Source organism: Cebidichthys violaceus, unplaced genomic scaffold (genome assembly GCF_023349555.1).
Source record: "Cebidichthys violaceus isolate CVI_PGR_0920_01 unplaced genomic scaffold, fCebVio1.0.p SCAF_5, whole genome shotgun sequence".
Taxonomy (NCBI): domain Eukaryota; kingdom Metazoa; phylum Chordata; class Actinopteri; order Perciformes; family Stichaeidae; genus Cebidichthys; species Cebidichthys violaceus.
The window spans coordinates 9,610,142-9,631,802 of record NW_027176705.1 but is presented as its reverse complement, the minus strand read 5'-3'; the positions used below and the strand labels follow the sequence as shown (position 1 = coordinate 9,631,802).

General features: G+C 40.9%; 1 protein-coding gene across 1 annotated transcript; it reads right to left on the bottom strand.

The window, feature by feature from the left end:
* Positions 1-318: 318 nt before the first annotated feature.
* Positions 319-15,630, bottom strand: crispld2 (cysteine-rich secretory protein LCCL domain containing 2). The gene is made up of 15 exons (XM_068731085.1): positions 15,523-15,630; positions 12,628-12,975; positions 11,393-11,511; positions 9,870-10,002; positions 7,887-8,002; positions 7,355-7,455; positions 7,073-7,267; positions 6,929-6,989; positions 6,749-6,815; positions 6,527-6,657; positions 6,339-6,382; positions 6,152-6,224; positions 5,807-5,882; positions 4,743-4,873; positions 319-1,624 (listed from the first exon to the last, which is right to left on the bottom strand). Exons 2-15 carry the CDS (start codon positions 12,895-12,897, stop codon positions 1,573-1,575), a joined length of 1,569 nt encoding a protein of 522 aa, XP_068587186.1. The 5' UTR covers positions 12,898-12,975; positions 15,523-15,630; the 3' UTR covers positions 319-1,572.
* Positions 15,631-21,661: the final 6,031 nt, after the last annotated feature.

Below are 21,661 nucleotides of genomic sequence, written 5' to 3'. Positions count from 1 at the left end.
CCTTATAGAAAAAACTTAAATGTCTAGCGTAGCAATAGGACTGAGGTAGAGTAAAGATTCTTTTTTTTTCTTGGCCAGGTATTTGTGATGTATTTACAGCCTTGTCTTGTACTTTGAAAACACTCTCTGTTTGCATGTTTTGCATCCTCAAGGAAACAAACAGATAGAGTGACACTACTTAATGGTACAACTGGACACCACAGTCCGTACAAATTAGACTGAAAGTCTGTTTAATTACTTTACATGGTAGATGCTTACTATGCTAAAATGTATTTTTTGTTTCTGTGCATTTAAGAGACACAGCAGAAACACTGTAGAGACATTGTAAAAAGTTTATTTTTTTTAAAAACAAGAAAAGCATTCAACTCAGGACTGAAGCAATAGCAACGGTGCCTCAATCCAGAATAGTGATAGACATTACAGATGTCTGTATCACGCCTACACTGCATAGTGTAAATTGTTCCAAAGTGAATAACCTGCAGTTTGATGATGAGATTCTTTAGCACATTCACACACCTCAAGATATGGGCTAGTCTTGACACATAAAACTCTCTCTGACCTGAAACATGTGACACATTCATCTGTCTTAGGTGGGGAGGGGGCAAATTTAGCATTTTCATGAATCTTACAGAAACAAGAGAGATGAGGAAATGAGAAAAGCACTAAGCAATAATAAATATGAAATGACTGCGTATTATCTTTAACATGTTTACTGTCTGCGATCGTTATTTAATACATGTACAATAAAGCCACCATTCTGAGGAGCCATCTGCAGCTACCATATGCTACATATTAAACCTAGCAATGTAACACCTTCACTAAATCACCTCCACATGTCTGGTACTGTTTGTGAAACCAGTCTTCTTAATAAGGGAAACATAGTCTATGTACAGCCTGCTGCTGCCTCTATACACTTCCAATTACCTCCCTATTTCCTCCCCTTTTGTATCTGCTTGACGAGTTCTGGTCTACCCAGCCAACAAAACATCCTCACTTACAATGAGCCCAACACTTAACTTATAAATACAATCTAGACATAGATTTGGTTTCACAGGCCAAATCCTCAAGAGCAAAAAGGAAAGACTATCCGGTGAGCAGAAAAAGCCAATGAAATGAAATATAAAATCAGAATAGACATAAAAATGTTAATATATGGTACAAAACAAAACAATAAACAAACAAAATATCATACATTCTGTACACGATGATTAAATACAGTGTGATCAGTATACATTCCCGTGTAAGAAAACCAATCTGAATTTGTAATAGGAACATCAATGTAAACATAATACTTTCAGCAAAACATGTCCAAATCAAAACTTCCAGCACCAGCTGGTCAAAGCATCATAATATGTAAAACATTCTGTATTCACAGATAAAGTAAGTATGTAGACATATCTATATCTGAATGGCTATTGTTTAAGAACAAAGAGGGAATCTGCTGGGACTTTCTGTTTCCACTGAAGGCACAGAGACAGATTAACAGCCATGGTATCCAACCTGTGGGCACGTCCTGCTCTTCAAGAGCAGCTGAGGTGACTCTGTTGGTCTCAGGAATTTTGATCAGAAGTCTCACTCCCTCACAGCAAAGACTCGGAAAGAGCCTCCCTCTGTGTTGCTCTTGCTGCAAACAGGCAATACAGAAAACATGTTACATTTGGTAACCGCAAATACAGATGTAACACAAGGCACTCCAGTTATTTTGTACGTAACTTCCATAAAGGCAGGCAATTGTGAGGAATAGATTGGAGAAGAATTATAAAAATTGAAACAGCAGAGGCCGAGTTATACTGAATTCAATCCCTGGTTTTACACTGAATCCTTAAGGCATAATTCTAAGACCCTGATGACATCATCAGGGTTAACTAAAGTCTTGCGGGGGAATTCACAAAGAATGGAATCACAAAAGATTATGCTCTAATCATACGTGCAATTTGGACTTTTTTAGCATCAGATTGTAATTATCCTAGTGACAAAAAACACAGTAGGCAGAACAATGTCACAGAGAAAAAGAAAAATCGAAATGTTCAGATCGCGAGCTACAGGTCCTGACTGATGCAGATGCATTCCTCAAAACTTCAGACAAGGTATTTAAACGAGAAAAGAGAGAAACCGTATTTGGGATTAATGTCCCAGTCTGTCAGTGCTGTTGGTGTTTTCAAACACACATCTTCAAACTTAAAGAGGTCTAGGTGTGAAACCCCTTAAAATTCAGTTACCACCAACTCTCTGAAGACGCTAACAGCTTCACTGTAGCTGCATGTGGCTATTAGCGCTGATCTTTTTGAAGTGAAATGTTTTTGCAATAAGACTCATTTGCAAGGAAAGGGGCAGATTTTGCACTAAATGTATGCATATAATCTAATTTAAATAGCACGGGAGCAACAAGACGCTATTTGCTTGGCAGCGCAGTTAGGGCTCCATTTCACCCTTTAAGTGTACCTAAAAAAAGCTACCTAATCCTTTTGTGAATTTGACCCTCAAACTTTGGAAATCCCCATCTAAAACTACAGACATTATATAACTGTGTTCACAGGCAGACTAGTAGTCCTTGTGACGAGTAAATTGAAGTGTAGATTGCCATCGGAGTTAAATAAATAAATATTTTCACATTTGTTTTTGTGATACTTGGAAGTCTGCTTTTTAGTATTGTTCAAGTACTGCCAGCAGCCAAGTCCATTAAAAAGCACACAATCATGGTGTTCACAGCATCTTTGTAACTGGCATGTTGGCAGTATGACTCATTGTTGCCGTATATCAGAGTCTGACATTTCAAGCTACCACATGTGTTAAACTTGATGACTTTATAATTACTTCACTGGTGGAGAGACCTTGAAGCCCTGCTATGATCAATAATCATGATGGGCCTGTGCGATTGGTATCAGATCACAGATAATTGTCCATATAGGAAATCCCTGACTAAGTGGCTGACAGCATTTCCATCCTCGAGTAATCAGATAGGCTGTGATTACTTCCCCAGCAACAGAGTCCAGTCCAAACTGGCCACCCTGCCATTATGTTGGCACATGGCACGGGCTCTCTCTCAGCCGTTTATTGACCTCCTATCCCAGTGCCCGGAGTGGGGCCTTCGCAGTTATGCATTAGATTTCATAGTAGTCCGTCTTGGATTATTTTGGCCACTCAGCACTTTGCACACTCAATTGAAATGCCTGAGTAAAGTAAGCAAAGATCCCATGTGTGGCCCATCCACACACCAAACCACACCATTACTCTTTCAACCCCACATGCCATCAGGACTGCCCACATGGGCTTCCTTGCCTAAATGTAGTCCGCTGGAGCCGGCCACAGCCATGAGAGTGATGTGAGAAACATGGTGTGCATGCAGGGAACCCACTACACGCAGTATTACAGGAGACATAAATCAAGGTATTGTATAGCGAATAAAAGCACCTCTCTCAGGCATTTTATAGATACTCTTGTCAAATGTACTTTCAGTTGTGTCTCAAGGCTTTCTTTACCACAGTCCCATGGGTCAAATATTAAACCCTGAGCTAAGCTCAGATAAATATTATCTACACATATCTACACATTATATAACCTCCAACATACAATTCAGTTTTAAACTGACTTTAATTAGATATTTATTTTTTTAGCACTTACCCCACATGCATGATTATTGTGAACATAAATAAACCTGGAGATCTGGCCCCATCTCAATTTTGTTTAGCAATTTAAATAAATTTGGTGATGTATCCATTGAAGGCTGTTTACCCAAGTAGTTAGAGAAAGGATCAGAAATGGGAACTAGCTAGCTAGCTATCCAGTTACAATAAACAGTTGTAAGTCGTCATACAGAAATAACACTTTTTAAATCGACATATTTCTTTGATCAATGTACAAAATGTTTTGAGTTAGCTGCAAACCGCTATGGCCGCATTTATGTTATCTACATATGAATTTAGCACCACAGATCTGCCCCTCGCTATGATTGGTTAGACCAACAAAACAAAATAGGTACTCGGCTAGCATGAACACAGTCAGGCTGAACGTACCCCATTAAACAAGATGGCTATTCAAAGCCTCTACACACCGACTGCCCACCCAAACAGGTGTTCTCAATCTTACCTAATTAGACATCTTTATATGACTCTGTGGTCGTGTGCAGACTTGACTCTACTGTTTGCTTTGATACACCTGTTAGGGTGGGACCCGATATATTTTTATCATGCCATTTAGTGTAGTCAGTTTGCTGACCTTGCTACAATCCAAGCATAATTCTGTTTGAGAGACCTTGCTAGCGGTTTGGGAAAATATAATGCCATTATTTGGGGATCCTAACCACCAAACCAAACATACTACTGACTCCAATGAGAATTTAGCAGATTACATGTTCCACTCCTCAACCTGCAACAGTGGCAGATTTATAAGGTGCTTGCACATGTGTTATTAGCTTTAATGTGTTAATAACAAATTTTCACATTTTCCCAGGCTTTACTGATAGCGTTCATCACAAGTAAGGAGGTTTTGCAGTTTCGCAGCTATATCGCCATATCTAAACATGAATGGTTATTCTCATTTTTAGGTTTAAAAAAAAAGTTTCTCTTGAATACTCTACAGCCAGACTGCTCGGGGCCAAATCTAAAAATATAGATTTCTAACCTACAACTATTTGAAATGGTGCCATAGTAATTTATCTTTGTACCTTTTGTTATTGTGCAACAATCCTCATCTGGGAAAGATAATTACAGTAAAAATAGTTCAAAAAATAAATCAAGTAGTACCTCTCAGACTGGATGCCATTTTTCAGGACTCCAGCATAGTTCTTTCTCTTGTCCAGTGGCAGAACATCCACAAAACCGCCATCTGCTTTGATTGCCCCTGCATGGATGGCTGATTTACAAATACTGGAGCTCTGTGAAGATAACATTAGGCAAAGAGGAGAAATACTTTTACAGCTTTTTTCACAACATGGATAGCTTTTCAATTCCTTTATTATCAAATACAGCACAAAATATATTGCAGTAATTCACAGACACACACACATACACACACACACACCCACACAAGCATTTGTTTCACAATCCGAGCCAGCACAACAGACTGTAAGCTCTTATCAACCGTCTGGAGCAGAATCATTCATTTCTAGTCTAAACACAAATCACACTGTCCATACACCCCAACAACACTTCTCACCAGATGGTTTATGTCTCATTTCTAACCAACATCCAGCTTCTACGCCACTGTAGAAACACATTTGGGTGCCTGAGATTGCAAACTTTTCCTGGGCACATTTGCTATGAGCCACACGGCTGCCTTATTCTGTGACTGTTGTAAGATGTTCAAAATCTCTGGGGAACTGTGATTTATGTCCAGCCGGACGTCATCTAAGGTCTGTTTCCAAGATAATACCCCATTTAATACTATGTCGACCTCGTGTGACTGTGCAAACTGGCAACTCCAAAATAATCTACAAGAGTGACGGGAATTTCTACAAACTGTACATCTGACGAATTTAGTCTGGAGGGAACATTACAATGACTAATCTACTCTGAACATGATTCAGGCGACTTCGGAGGGATGATGTAAACCAGTTTCATGAAACCATTTCTGTCTCCTATCTCTGAAACACAAGCACTTAGCCCAAGATAACACTTGTATAAGCATCTGAGTGGTCCAGCCCCATGCTGGGTGATACATCCCTGGAGGTCTCTGGCTTACCTCCCCATGACTCCTATTCTCTATTGAGCCACAGTCATACTCTGATTCAATGGCTCATGATTCCTGATTCCTGATTCCTGATTAAGGTCCTTCAGAACATGTAGATCCAGAACAGTGTTTAACTTACATCGGTGTAGATGTTGTTTCCAATTACAGGCGACCAATAGGAAGGCTGAGTTTTGCAGTTGGCCGGACAGAAGATCCTGAGAAACAAATTGGATACAAGTATAAATTTGCAGCAACAGATAAAGATCACATTAATACAAATATTTTGTTAACACATTACTTTCTATTTAGCATTTGTAAGCCCTACATAGTTTTACATTGTTTATCATACAGTATAATGAAGTTGTAAGGAGTTATAACAATATCACTAATTGGCACCCCCAGGAGGAGTAACTGTAAAGCAGACCCTTTAATTGGCTCATCATATGCTTTAGAGAATGATAAGATGGTGGATGTGAGGAGGCACCTTGGACAGTGTGAGTTGGGTGTTTTGAAAGGGCAGATTTCAGCCACTGTGGTGTAGCAGTCCACAGTCATTTCTGTCACACAGAGAGAAGAGAAAAACGTATTATACCCAATATCTGTTGTCTGACTGTGTGAATCTAAATGCAACCATAAGTCAAAGCTCTTCTTAAAAACTATGCTTCACTTACCTTCCACTTTGGCCACCACAAAGGCATTACCGGGTTTGTATTTACTGTAAAATACACCACAGTGTTTAGAAATTAGGAAAGAAAATGGTTCCCAGGAAATTCCATTATTGCACAAGATGTGAATCATAGTGAAGCAGCAAATGTAATACAAATGCAACTTATTTGAAAAAATCAGGTCCAACATCTACCTGGAGGACTCAATGCCATTCTTAGTGGCTCTGACAAAGAAGGGAAATTTGTCCATCCTTGTAATGTCGACCACTCCTCCGTTGTTGTCAATGACACCAAAATGAATAGCAGCACGGCAAATACTTGATTGCTGAAACAATTAAAACATTTTTACAAATATTAATTTGCAGTATAAATTGTTGCATGATGCAAGATGTTTCTTTCATGTTGGACATACTCACCACATCGTAAAAGAGAGTTCCCCAAACTTTCCCTTTCTTATTCAGACAGTTAGCAGGACATGTATATCTGCAGTCAGAAAATGAGATGGAGACAAGAGTGAGTTTAAATTGCGGAGGAAGTCTATAATATATCAGAATAAATAAGATTTATTTTGTGCACATTCAAAAAAATAACCTGACCTGTTGCAGGTAGCGCCTCTACACTTATCTCGCAGTCTATTCTCACACTTGATGTGTTGAGCTGCAAGAATACCATCATAAATTAGTGAATAAATGTACAAAACATGAATGTTTATGGTTATTTTCTATAATTCCTGCAGCTACCAAGAAAGGTGTTGCTGGGAGTCTTTGAAGATGGCATCCTTGGTGTGGTGGGCTTAGGAGCGGTGGGTTTGGATGCTGGTTTTTTGGGAGCAGATGCTTTAGGTTTGGGGGCAGGTTTGGCGGTGGTACGAGGTGGCAGTGGAACCTGAGGCTTCTCCACCTCATTCATGTCCTCTGTCTCTGAGCGCTGAGAGTCTTTAGATGGACAAACAGATCAGGGCTCAGGTTGGTAGCATGTTGAAAGTTAACATCTTTGAATGAAAACCATGTGGCTTTGCTCACCTTTGTAGCACTGGTTATTCCTACATCCTCCTCCATAGCTAGGAGGGCACTGGGAACAAGGGCGGCCGTGCTGGTATGGAGCCTCACCGATCCAGTTGCCCCTGCAGAAGTGAACAGTGGACAGCTTGACTAAGGTGGAAATGAATCATCAGTCAAGCGTCACTGGACTCATTGCACTCTTTGTCCATTGTCAACACTCCTAATAGTCATTAATCCCACAAACTAATAAAAACACTCGTTGTCTCTCAGGCAATTACATCCAGTGGGTCGTCTGGAAAACAAGCGCCTGCTCTGCTCTTATTTTTCTTTCCCCATGCTACATTATTATTCTTCTATTCTGAATTGTGGTAGAATTTTAATGGCTACAATATGTCATACAAATATATTGGACAACTGGTGCTACATATGTGTAGTGCAGCTCTCTTAGGGGTACACGCTGTAGCATTTTTCAGCACTGAAAGGAGGGAGAATGTAAACACAGGAGACAAAAGAGCAGAAGTGTTGATGAACAGTGGAGGAAAACTGAGCTTACTTTGGGGAATAGTTGCACACAAGGTAAACAGCATTCTCCCATGTTTCTCCCCACACGTTCATACTTGGACACACGTGCACAGCACAGCCCACTCGGCTAGTGGTTGCCCAGACCAGCTGTATAGAGGGAAATAAAAGAGTAGTCAAAGTTAGGATGAACAACTGTAATTATCAGACACAGCAGAGTAAACTGAGTTTCTAGCCCATTGTTCCATCAGTCATTCCAAATTGGCAGTCACGATTAATGGGGCCACTGGGACTTCCAGGACTGCTTGGTCTGTTATTCTGCCCCGGTTAGAGGGATGTTGGGTGGATGAACCCAGTTTGCCCTCTGTGACCCAATCATGATCATTTTCATCACCTTGATAGAAGTGGATAAAAATGGAAGTTCTTAATATCTTAACTTTGAAGAAACAGAAGTCTGTCTACGCTCAAAACTGTCCAAGGTAAAAAAAAAAAAAAAAAGCCAAATTAAACGAAAAGCTGTAGCAAGAGTGTTCCAGATGAATGATGTGCCATTTGACAGTGAATACAACACAGCATGTTCCATAACTCCTCCTCACTTTCCTCCCAAACTCTGAAACATGTGCACTCTCCCTGCTCAGAAATGTTTATCTTTTCCCTGGTACAGTTAGAAGCCACTGGAAGCAGTGAGTCAGCACTCAGACTGATTTGTGCTGACTCAGCTGAGTGCTGGTAGTTAAGCTCAATCTGTATTCTCTAACTCCAGAGGGTCTAGCATTTCTCCACAGAAGTAGTTATGGAGTATGGCTGCCTAGACGGCCGGTACATCAGCACTTCCAGCCAGTGAAAGATAGAGACAAGGTGATGATGCTCAGATTTGGCATTGTCTCCGATCTGCAGCATCTTCAGAAGAATCCAGGTCAAGCAGTCAGTGGTGTCTGGTGTGTCTGAAAATGACTACCAGATGGCAGTGATCCGGTTTCAGGGCGAAGGCAGAGGGAGGAGTCTGGATGTTTCGGTAAACTCATCCCGGCAGCTACAAAGTAAAGTCTAGGGGAAGAGGTGGCCAGCTCACCCATTTCCTTTTGATTGATTTCTTCATGTTCTCATCCACTTTTCAACCCTTCTCTCTGTCCATTACTTGCGTCTGATTTTCCTTTCATTCTTCGCTGTCTACAAGTCACTATATCCATGTATGTCATTCAATCCCTGAGTCCCTCCACAACTGGGCCAATAAATGCTACAGGGTGCACACCACATGTTGTATCCCAGCAACACCTGTCAGGTGACATATGTTCCATATTACAGATAAAAGAAGGCACATGACCTGATACTAAACAGATTTGATCATAAATATGGTAAGCATTAAAGCGTACATTTCAAAAAGAAGTTGAAAAATATATTTCAACCTAAAATAACACCTAGCACACGCCACCTTTTCAGCTTCCAACAGAAAGTGATCGATTTGAGAGTAAGCTTACAACTAACTGCCAAGTAGGGATATCGCCATACAAGAAAAAACAAAAACAAAACAATCCCATGTACTTCAACACTTATTTCTTACTGTTTGCATACTAGTTTCTCGCCAAAATAAAATTTTAGTGAGTAGAGCTTCAACGCATTATAATGTAACTCAATGCAACCTCTGTCAACGTTAGCTGTTAGCTTTGTTATTTAATTAAGCAGGACTGTGCTGCCCAGCGATTGCTAACAGCTAATATTACTAGCTCTCCTGCTGATTTCAACACTGATTTGTTGTCCACAATGTAGCATTATAAGGAAAGGACATTTTCAATCATGACTGGAAGCTGTTAGAATCAGACCATGATTTTGGCAGTTCTCATGACATCCCTACTGCCAAGTGCTTAGTTATCGGAGTACTCCACCAATTTAGCTTTGCAGTTCTATGAATCTGAATAGAACAGTAACTATATAAAACTGGATAGTACAGCAAACAATGAAGCAGAACCAAAGATTTTAATTGGAGCCCTGCTCTGTTTTCTTTTCTTATTCATCTCACCTGGGTGTAATGGGTACACATAGGCCCAGAGCAGCGATCTGGACACCAAGGATTGCACTCATGGGGGTAGGGATAGGTGTAGTCTTTCACTTCATCGTACCAGACCTGGACATGGAAGCCAGGAGAGCGGTATCTGTTGGACCCAAGTGCACGCACACACACACACACACACACACACACACACACACACACACACACACACACACACACACACACACACACACACACACACACACAGACAACAGTAGGCTCAGTCACAAGCCATCCAGGTACCAGGGCAAAAGGGAAATATCTGACGGAGCTGCCAGGTGCTTTGGCTAGACTTGAGAATCACTGCATGAACCTCGCTGCTTTTTCTCCTCCTCCTTTCAGGCCTCAAATGATGATTCTGAATTTGACCTGGCACACAGAACTGTGTTCCCCCTCCTTAACAGGGGAAATCAAATCAGCTTGAAAAAAAAGAAAAGAATCAGAGCAAACGTAAACATGGCTCCACAGCCAAACAAATCTGTTCATGCTCTTGTTATAAACATCTCTTTTTACGGTATTGAAAAGTGCTGAGCTTCTAAATGACTGAGTAGAGGGGGAGTGGAAAAAAAAGTCTCCACATCAGGGTTTGCTGGCACAGGAAGAAAAGAAGGGAATAGCGGGGGAGGAAAAGGGCTGTGAGAATGGGAGCAGATTCCTGCAAGGGCACCTGCTGCGATAGACATACACTGTCATGCACAGAGGTCTACTGTGTCTGGTGTCTACTCAGACACACACGCTCTCAGTCACACAAACATCAACCTTAATAGGCTAGCACTGGGTAGCACCACCCATGCTTGTGCTTCACACATAACAATGGACCAATATTTTATTAGAGGATCAGCAGTCTTCACTGTACTTTACAGAAAACAACTTCCACTTGCAGCATTGACATCTCAGACAATACTTACGATTCAACGACAAATTCAAAAAAAGAAGAAGTACACATAAAATCTGTATGACCTGTTGATTATGTGACAGAATAACTCTAATCTAACTAAATAGAAGGCTGAAATGTACGAAAAGTCCACAAGAGTCTACAGTCGGGCAATCGACTCTGTAATGCTGTACAGGAAAACGGTGCTTTGAGCTAAATGTTAACTTCAACATGGATTTATTTAAAATCCTAAAATGCAGATGCTAAGCAGGTATTATGTTTACCATGTTCCCCATCCCAATATCACCTTCTGCAAAAGGGCTGCAGAGGACCTGGACAATAATCTATTAATTAACAGCTTATTACACATCTTATAATGAATTTGCAACATTTCTTACTGCAGTAATATAAACTAAAAAAGGCAAACAGCAGTAATCTTATAAATGTGTTGTAACTTATGTACGAAGCATTAGTGAATGCTTAACTAACCAATAATAAAGCTTGTAGCTCAAATTTGTAAACCCTTTTTGGTGTCTTATCAGAAAGTCGTACAGATACATTTGTATTCTTGAAAAACACATACTATAGCTGACTGACTATGTGTGTTATTGCATCTCACCTTCCCCAGTGAACAGCCAGGTTTTGTCCAATAGACATGAGCAGGTCATGCGGTCCATGGTCCCACTGACACTTCTCTGCCCACTGAGTGGCAGACCGCTCCAGATCATCATCCCAAACCTGGACACGTAAAGTAAAACACAGTTTCTCACAAGGAATTCACTGCTTTTAGATGCCAATAAGACGGCTTTGCAACATTCACCTGCTGCATCTGCTACAATATAAAGCATTATAACCCTCATCTTGTTCTGTAGGTACCTGACCACAACTTGTTCAAGGCCTCTACTTCTGCACTTCCTTCCTTCCCAGTGAGCTGAAACTGAGCTGGATACAAGTACAACGTTAACCTTTTACGGTGACATTTGAGTGGGCCAGCTGGCGCCTGGCCCTGGTCCACTACAAATCTCCAGCAATCACAGCTGAATTATCCAGATTTCCACATTGGGTTTCTTTACAGCAGTGGAGAGCAGGGTGGAAAGGGGAGAAGACACCTGACTCTCTTAGTGGAGGGGGCACTGTGAAGGGAGGTAGGACTGCATACAGCACGGCCCCTCAAAGCACATCTCTTCAGTAAATTTCCAGCCTTTTGGTGGTTGCTAAAACATGCACACGGAGACACCACTGTAACGCCAAACACCCATTCACTAACACAAACACACACTGCCTGTTCGCTGGAATTTGAGAGAGCACTGGGCAGAGTAAATCTTCAGACACTTTCCTTTCCTGCTATAACCACACTCCAGAGACACACAAGCCGCCACTGCTTCTCTCAACTTCATGGACCTCGTGGTTTTCTATAACCTCCTGTGTGTCTCAACAATAATCCCTCTTCTACTTTACTCATTGATGTGCCACGTTGTCCCAGGATTTCCCCTTTCTAGCCAAATTCTCGCTGTTTTCCTTTGACCCAGCCCCCACTCGCTCTCCTTTCTTCTCCAGCACTGAGCTGCTTTCAGGTTGGACAGAGTCAGTCTTATTATCCTCCTTGTAAAAGAGCAGCACAGCAGGCTGGCAACAGCTTGCTATCATGACTGCATGTTTCCAGCAGAGAAAAAAAAGGTTGTTTTTATTTCAGCAACACACTTTAAACTGTTATCACAGCCCCATTTGAGAGGTTGCTGACACATTAAATTGAAGTTCTTTGTGAGGTAAAGCTAAAGATTACAGTTGATCAATTTGAATCATCTTTAAGAATAACAGTAGAATAGGTAATCGGGATAGTGGGACTTGTCTCACCATGTACTCCATGTTTGAGGCAGTGGGGTAAACGGAGCCCCTCAGCTTGTTGTGCAGCTGGAGGATCTCCTCACGGTCCGACCAGCGGATGGCACGTCGGGTCCTATTGCCAGCTGTGTTGCTGGGGCTGTTCTGGTTCGCTGCCTCCTCGTAGCGGCTCAGCAGCTGCCTGAGCTCATTGGAGTCGGGCAGGAAGAGGGAAGCTGAGTCACTGACGCACAACAGCAGGAGGGAGAAGACAGGGATCCAGGTCATGGCAGCGCAGGTCATTCTGACACTTCAGCTGTCTGGGTTGAACTTTCAGACTGCAGTAGACAGGCAGATTGTGTTTAAAGTCCCAGACACAACCTGCAGAGAGGAAATATTGAATGAGTCTTTCCCTACTGTGAGAGTCAACAAAGCAGAGTACAGATTACTAAATTAATGTAGGAGTTTTTTCTATAACCAAGTTGTGCATTTATTGGGGCTGGGATAAAATATTGATATGGAAATGTAAAATTCTCCATTCTTTAAGTTGTATTGTGTTATCTATGTACTGGCACACAGTCTCTTATGATGATGGGGCAAATTATTAACTAAACTGAGAGTCCTCCCTCAACTCTGGACATTTTATTCTCAGATGTTCTGCTTTCTGTCAGTTCAGCCTTTGCCAGTTTGTGGTTGTTGCATGAAAACTCTTATCAGGAACACAAATAGAATCTGATGCCATTCAATGCAACAGCCATGCAATAAGTCTTTCTCTTGAGAAGCTTTGCATGTTCAGCAATTGCTTACACTGAGGTGTTAACAGTACATGTGTCTGGTCCTTTTGAGGCTGTATGGGTGCTGTTGTATTGGAAAACTATATTGTTATTTTAAGTTAATATCTCAATTTAAGAGCTATGTTTTCCTCTGACTCTATCAGATACTGTGGTGAAATGTGTCTTGCAACATATTGTGCTTCCCAGATATGACTACATTATGATCCTGTTAATATATTGTGACATCGTATTGTGACATCCTATTGTTACATTATCATTCTGAGAGTGCTCCTCTAGTGACCACAACATGTTATAGGGAGCAACATTTAATATGAAACTAATTTATCTTAAACAGCTTTAATTATTTTCCCATGAACACAAAAATAACATGAACTGTACCACAATTAAGCAACCAGTTAGCTTCTGTATCCAAAAGATAAACTCTAAATTAATTTGAGTAAGCAAGACTCAGTTTAGTGAACCTTCACTGCCTGATTTGCATTGTTTAAGTCCGTTAAAGAGCCTTTTTGCATATTAATATTAATATATGACTTTAATAGTACCTGTTATAAAAAGCATTTTTAAGCTCTGACCTTGGGCTTGATATTTTCTTACACTGCTTTTTAGTGTTTTAATGACTGGTTTTAATGTTTCAATGAATGTTCTTAATTGTTTTTAAATCTCCTTTTCTTTTGCATTATGTTTTGATGCTTTTAATGGTTTTATGTGAAGCACTTTGAATTACCTTGTTGTTGAAATGTGCTATAAAAATAAACTTGCCTTGCCTTGCCTTGATGCACCTTAATTATTATTAACTAATTTTCCCCTGGGGATGAATAAAGTTTATATCTATCTATCTATCTTATACTGAGAGAAATAGTACCTCTCCTCGTCTCTTGACTCTGACCATTTTCTAACCAAACTGAGCAGTAGGGCGAGACAATGAGTAGGGAGACCTGAGTTCAGGTTGACACACTTTCACCTTGCTGAACCGCAAAACACTTTATTCATGACACATCCAGGGGGGATATTCTGTAACTGACCGTGCATTTGACCTCCCTCTGGAAGGCAACAAGCATTACGTCCAAGATTAGAGCTAAACCCAATATCACAAAGTTTAATAAAGAGAGAAGAGCAGTCCGTCAGCGTGATCAGAGAAGAAACAAATAATAAACCAAGCTTTCGCTCGGATTGGTTGCTCTCATCCTTGATTCCCTTCACCTCTTTCCATCTGGCTGAAAAGGTTTGAGGTCTGGCACCAGCTCTGTGTCAACATGCTGTGCCAGCTCTGGGCACTGTGAGCCAGTGGGCAGCTCAAGCACCACACCCTTCTCCTCTCCCCGTGCCCCCCTTTTCACACTGAACCTCCACCAACTTCTCTGTCTGGGCCCTTCTCATGGCTCTCATGAATTTTATACCAGAGTGACAGACGGAGCAGATGAATCGGACACAAATATCCACATCTTGTCTATGGGAACTGAGCCCTCTCTGCCACTGGCTGGCTCATGTCTGATCTGAGGAGGGACTATCCTCCTCTGCTTCAGCACGAGGTTGAATGTAAACACAACCCATGTCACAACATAATTATCTGATTAATATATTTTAATAGATGCTTGCTCACGTTTTCATTCCCTTTATGGACTGACACTACACCAGTTTTTTTTTTTTTTACAATGGTTGGCCCTAGAACTCTAAAATGCAATTTTTATTGGTGAAGTATGGGTTTTTATTGTCTTGATGACTTGAAATCTAGCATTACATTTCCCATCAAGGGAGCTGCTGCTCTCCCGTTGACATTTGTTTAGTAAAGCTGCAGACTCACAATGAATGGCAGTGTCTTGTCAACACTTTTACAGTGGCATGGTTTGTAACACAACTGAAGTCATCAGTTCATATTGTAACACTGAATACTTATTTTAAAATGAAAATAGGCTTAGGGATACAGGTTTAGCTTAATTTACAAATAGTATGTCAGTGATCATTTCTATTTAATGATATCTGACGACAGTTTATCGTTATTTTTTTTGCATTACAGATATTGGTAAAACTGAGAATAATCAGGGCCTATCAACAGTAAAACCCCTGCTATACCTCAGCGTTGCTGAAATCTAAACCACAATAAATTGCAAGTAAATGTATGTCTCATAATGCTCACCTCTGTCTTTCTCAAATATCCAGTTGAATATTTCGGAGCGGTTTCCTCTGCGCGCTGGAGAGCTGTATTATTCCCTTGAGAGAGCACCGGGCTGCTGCTTGTTGGCGCTGTTCCTGAAGCACACAGGAGCTGTGTAACTCCCGAGCAGCTCACAGTGCCTTATATAGAGAAGGAGACCCCTCAGGACCAGAGGAAAAAATTACTGTCCCTCCTCACTCCCCCACTCGCCAGCCTCCCTGAAGTCGGCTATGTTCTTGGCAAAGGGCGGGCAGTGTGCGCACGCTGACGAGCACCCTAATGTCAGGAAGAAAACTACAAATATCTTAAATCAGCAAGCTGTCAGACGAGTCAGCGGCAGGCAGTTAAATCATCACCTCTGAATCACATTAGGGTGACAGTTATTTCCCAGATATGTATCTTCACAACCAGCCACAGACAGGCTTCAAACATCACAGCAGACTAAACAAGGCAGCAGGGAGAACTAAAGTCACCCAAACTAAATAGAAAAACATATATATTGTTCTTAAAATATGGGCAATACTTTTTAATGGGCACCATTTATAAAGGGCTAGATAACTTGTAACGAATGCATATTTTACTAATGCTTATAGGTCAATTAACAGCCATGAAATATTTATGGTTTGGAAAAATCCATTGGTTGGAATTTATCATTTAATTTGGTAAAAGTCCAGTGATACATTTTATTTACATATTTATTTATTGTCTGTAGCAGGGGGAAACCTCTGGTTCTGAAAAGTGAAGCTAATGCTGAAGTGCCTTCAACTTGAAATCGTTCTAATAGCCACCAGGGGGCGACTCTATAGAAGTCTATGAGAAAATGACCCTTCTTCTCATTTGATTTATTACCTCAGTAAACATTGTAAACATGGGTTTATGGTCTCAACCGCTAGTTTGAATTCTTCTTCAGTACAATACAGCATGATGTTCATTTAGTAAAGTATGATCCCATTAAGAGTAAAATAGAAGATAAAGAAGGGTATGCTTTAGGGCGGGGCTACCTTGTGATTGACAGGTCGCTACCAGGGCGTTGCTGTCAGGTCTGGGAGCTGGTCTGATCTTAGAACTTTGACTCTTTCACAGTGGGTTTCCAGTTCATGAAAGTTAATTGTAACCTTTTCGGTTGCCTCTAAAAGTCTTATCCTGCGTTTGTCTATAATTAGCTCTACTCTGTGGGTTCAATCTGGTTGCAAAAAAACAACATGGCGACGTCACGGTGACTACATCCATATACAGTCTGTGGTCTGTCAACACATTCTTACACCCAACGTGTCAAATACTGACAGTTGGTCAGTGCCCCATGGCATCAGAGATTAACGCACTAGGTACCCCTCTAGTGTTGACTTTACTTTCTAGTGAGTCATATCCAGCGACTAACGACTCAGGTGACAAAACCTACTGACCAACCATTGGTATTGATGAGTTGGGAGTGAGAAAGAGTTGTGTCTAGAGGTAAGGTTAGCAGGGCATTAAAGGTGCAATATGATATTTTGAACCACTTGATGTCGCACAAGAGCACTGCTTCTCAGACCAAAACATGTCGCCCACAATTCTACCCTCCCTCCACATTTTCTTCCACATGCCTTGCACAGCACAGTCCTCTCAAAGCGGCCCCTGAAAACACAACAAGCTGAAGAACTGAATAAAGTTACCCTTTTGTGAACAATGTCAAGTGACTACATAGGGTGCTCAATACAACTTCAGAGTAAAGGCTCATCTATTGCCACCACATGGCTCTCAACACGATGGCTGAGCCGGCAGCTTGCAGCTAACTGTGCAAGCGGCCGCTGTGCAAACAACGGCATCAGTGCTGACTGAGCTAACAGTGTTAACCTGAAAAGTAACTGGAGGGTGAGTGCTCTGCTTCCGCAGCCAAGCCGTCGGTCAGGAGGGCATTATCAGCACGCTCACATGAGCTAACGTGGACACAGAGGGAGAGCGCCTGACATTACTCCACTATATCTTCACATAGCAAATCATTTTTTGATGTTTCTTGAATGTTCTAAATATCGCACAGATAACCTTTAAGAGTTGTATTCATCAGCTAGTTGTGCTACTGGGAGGTTGATAACTGTTTTTTGTTCCAGATCATCTGCAGCTCTTTGGTCAAAGGCTGTAAAAAGTCATATGAAGTTTCCACAATTTGGTAACCCAGAAGTTGTTGTTATGGATTGCTTATAACTAGTCTGGAAAGCATTAGTAAATTATGTATTAACTATTAATAAAGTCATTAGTTAAACCTTCCTTTATACAGGGTGCCTTATTTGAAAATGGTTCGGACATTTGATTATTTACAGGACAAAATAGTGTTACTACTTGTGATACATTAAAACGATCCATCAAGCAGTTACAAGACCATTTCTGTCATGATGTAACCAGACCTTCTTGTGTTGGGGTGACATTTCAACAAATGTGTTTATCATGTCCAGGTTTTCCTAACCAACCAACATGTTGCAGCAATTAAGTTACACAACAAAGCAATCAGATCCTGATGGTTTTTTAGTTGGCTGCAGCTACCAAACAAAAACCCATCCAGATGTAGGAAATGAGAGAGAAAGATTACACCATATTACATATAATTTTACACCTTACATAAATTCTGTACACATGTCATTGATTGTAGGTGTGCTAATCAAGTGAAATCAAGTCTGTCTGGAGCAAAACGTGTCCTCCATCACACATTTTACTCTTCTTGAATTTAAGTTTGATCTGTCTTAGGGAACATGGCATAAAACATTTGAGAGGCCCTGCTGTAGATAACTAAAGATCACCTGCTTCATCACTTGAAAGTGTTGTCCGTAAACACGGTTTTAAAAGACTTCACAAACTTATTGGATATACGTGTTAGAGGATAAATAGGCAAACAAGGATCCCCTGCTCTGAAAACAGGGATCATCGCATGTCACAAGGCTGCGTTATGACCCAACCAGTTCACATTTTATTCCATCATAAGCTTGATTTCTGTCTAAAAACATCTCAGATATTTGCAAGAGCACATCAACTCAGAAGGAATGCTGGTTTGGGCTCTGCCCTCAGTCAAAATACATGTTTAACAGGAAGTCTGGCCCAACATGCATCCGCTCTCTTTCTTAAACGTCCTGCAGAGATGCTAGCGACGGTGGCTATGGACAATTCTTCATTTCAGTGAAATTATTTTCTTTATGCGATTGCAGGGATTGTGATGTACCAATCCAGAGATTCTAAGAACAGTGATATTTTGATCTACAAAATGATGTTAAGATCCTTCCAGATGTCTAATGCAGACCAGGGGCATTTTCATCCAACAATATGAGAACACTCTAAGGCAAGTGTGTTTTCTCCATTGCCCTCAGAAATTACACAACATTTGAATTGGCTGCTGCTACCTTTAAAGATTAATTATCCAAACATGAACTCATCCAGATGTGATAATTGTACTGCTCACACAAAGTTCTGTTTTTGTGCATCAACACGTTTACGATATGACATTTACATGGAACATGAGAAACTGTTATTGCAGTCCGTTTACATTATCATGACAGAATCCAGGTTTCTGATCATCTGGTTGCAGGTGATTTGATTATTTAATATCTCAGCCACTTATTTCTGTACTGACTGAGTTATTTCAACAGTTGAGGATGAAAACAGTTTGGTTTCTGGCTCTCTGAACTCTGCTGCATTCACCTAGAAACTCTCCATCTGATCACTGATGATGGAAAAAAATGGCGACGATGCAACTCATGCTCAGCAATACTAAAGTCAGACTGTGTGCCTTTATTTCAGCATGTTGATCATCTTGTACTTCAAATAAAAATACGATTACCAGGAAATGGCCCATTATCTGACCAAGTGGATTTTCAGGATTTTTTTTTTGACTAAATCTCAATCTGCATTTGCCGATCCAGAGCAGCCCCCAATTGACTGTATTCAAATATCCAAGGGACAAGGGTTTTTCTTCTCAGAAGTGTTATTCATTTCTCAGCTGCATCAACGCGGATACATAATTCATCCCAGGCCAAAAAGAAACTCAGAACTCTGCATGAGTCTCAGCTGAAGAAAACAGAAGGATTACGCAGCTCAAACATCCGTTCTTGTTTACCTTTCGATATTATATGATCTTGAGCAGGTGGGACCCTAGTTATTCTTTTTGTGAGGCTAAAGGGGAACCACCAACAAACTGTTACTTCATACACAAAACCGAAAGCTGGTTTATTTGGACAGGGGGCTCATGAAGGTCCTTGAAACTCTGGTTGCCATGTTTACTTTCCTTAGAAACTGTAGAATGCTGATGGACCTCTGAACAAGACACACAAAAATAAGATGCAGAGGGGAAAAACTGGGGGAGACTGAATGAAGAGACCATATGGTGAACAAGGCTGTTAACAAAAACAAATCAGCGGGAGGATCATAATGGAACAGGAAATGCACAAAGATCACTCCTACGAGGAAAAAGAGGTACTGGGAGGTCAGACTAGTTCAATGTAAGTGAGAATGCTGGAGAAAGAAACCAGCATATTGCAGCGTTAGTGGTTGGTAACATGTTGAATGGAGGGCTGGCACCAACAGCGTAAATGCCAGACATTCCAGCTTCAAGGTCAGAAGTTTCACCAAGAAACTTCAGAGAAAACATGGCAAAAGTAACTACTATTTACAGTATGCAGATGGGAAGTTTCCATGTTACACTGTTAGCCCTGTTAACACAGTGGTTCCTGACCTTTTGTTTTTGCTTTCAATCCCTGAAAATAAAGCAATATCTTCTTGTGATCCCTTTATTTTTTTTTTATATTTTTACAAGCCTGAACAGGTTGACATACTCACTATTTCACAAGAAAAATAAGTCAGAATAAAATATGAAATAACATTTCATGTTCAAGCAAAAACAATGTATTCATCTTGTGCCTCTTCAGAGCCATCTTGGGTACGGACTACTTCCTTCATGGATCAGGAAACGTTGCCGTTAAAACCTCAAAGCAAGTGAGAATAGCTACCAAAATACTATTATTTACCAACTTCATTATGAGCATTAAAAAAAAAAATCAGCATGAGCCATTAGATGTACTAGATCTCAAGGCTCCACCACTCAACTGTCTCAATATGGAGCTATGGTGGTTGCAGCTTGTTTAATAACAGGTGCTGATGGCCGTGTCCTGTCTATTAAAACACGAGTCATACATTTGTCGTGGAGCAGATGGGCACAACAGATGTGCCATGGACGCATTGTTCTTGTCTGCTGCTGTATATGCTTCGACTTTGTTGGGTTGGTCATCTCCCCTCTGAGTAATGATTTTTGATCCATCACTTTAATGATCTAAATGGCACATTAACATGCTTATATTACAGAAATGTAATATCTTGCTGTTGATCCTTGTTCTATGCCCTGGTGGACGCTGCAATACTATGATCATTCAATTTACTGGCTTGTTGAAAAATATGTACAATGGATTTTCAAGAAACCACTCAAAAGTCTTAAAATGGCCTGTGGGGAGAAGGCTCACACACACACACACACACACACACACACACACACACACACACACACACACACACACACACACACACACACACACACACACACACACACACACACACACACACACACACACACACACACACACAGTTTGGCTGAAGGAGACATTTGTGAGTATAGGTGGTCTATCGGTGGGTGTCCAAACATGTACTTTGCCCTTCAGACTGCGGGCCTGTTAAAAAAAAAAAAAAAAAATCTTTTGTAGTTGCCTTCTGACGTTAACAAGGAAAATACTACATGTGATTGTCAGTTTGAGGGCAAAGCCACATTTCAGTGGACGGGCGAGCTATAGAAAGGAAGGGAATAAATAGTAAGGAATACTAAAGACCAGAAAAACCTCACACAGCAAATTTTTCAATGATGGGTTCTGCTTCCTATTTAAGCAAAGAGGCGAGCTCAGCCACGGCCCTAAAGAGAGCAGAGTGGACACTGAGGCAGCCAGTTAGACCACAGGAGGGGGAGATACAACATACTGCAAATACGTATAGGATATGTTGACATGCAGGAACAAGAGACCAATTAGCAGCGTGTGGTAGACCAAGACTCAGTGGATCGTTTTGTCGTTTTGGTTTATTGTGCACATTGTTCTGTAGGCCAGTCCAGAGTGTAGAGACT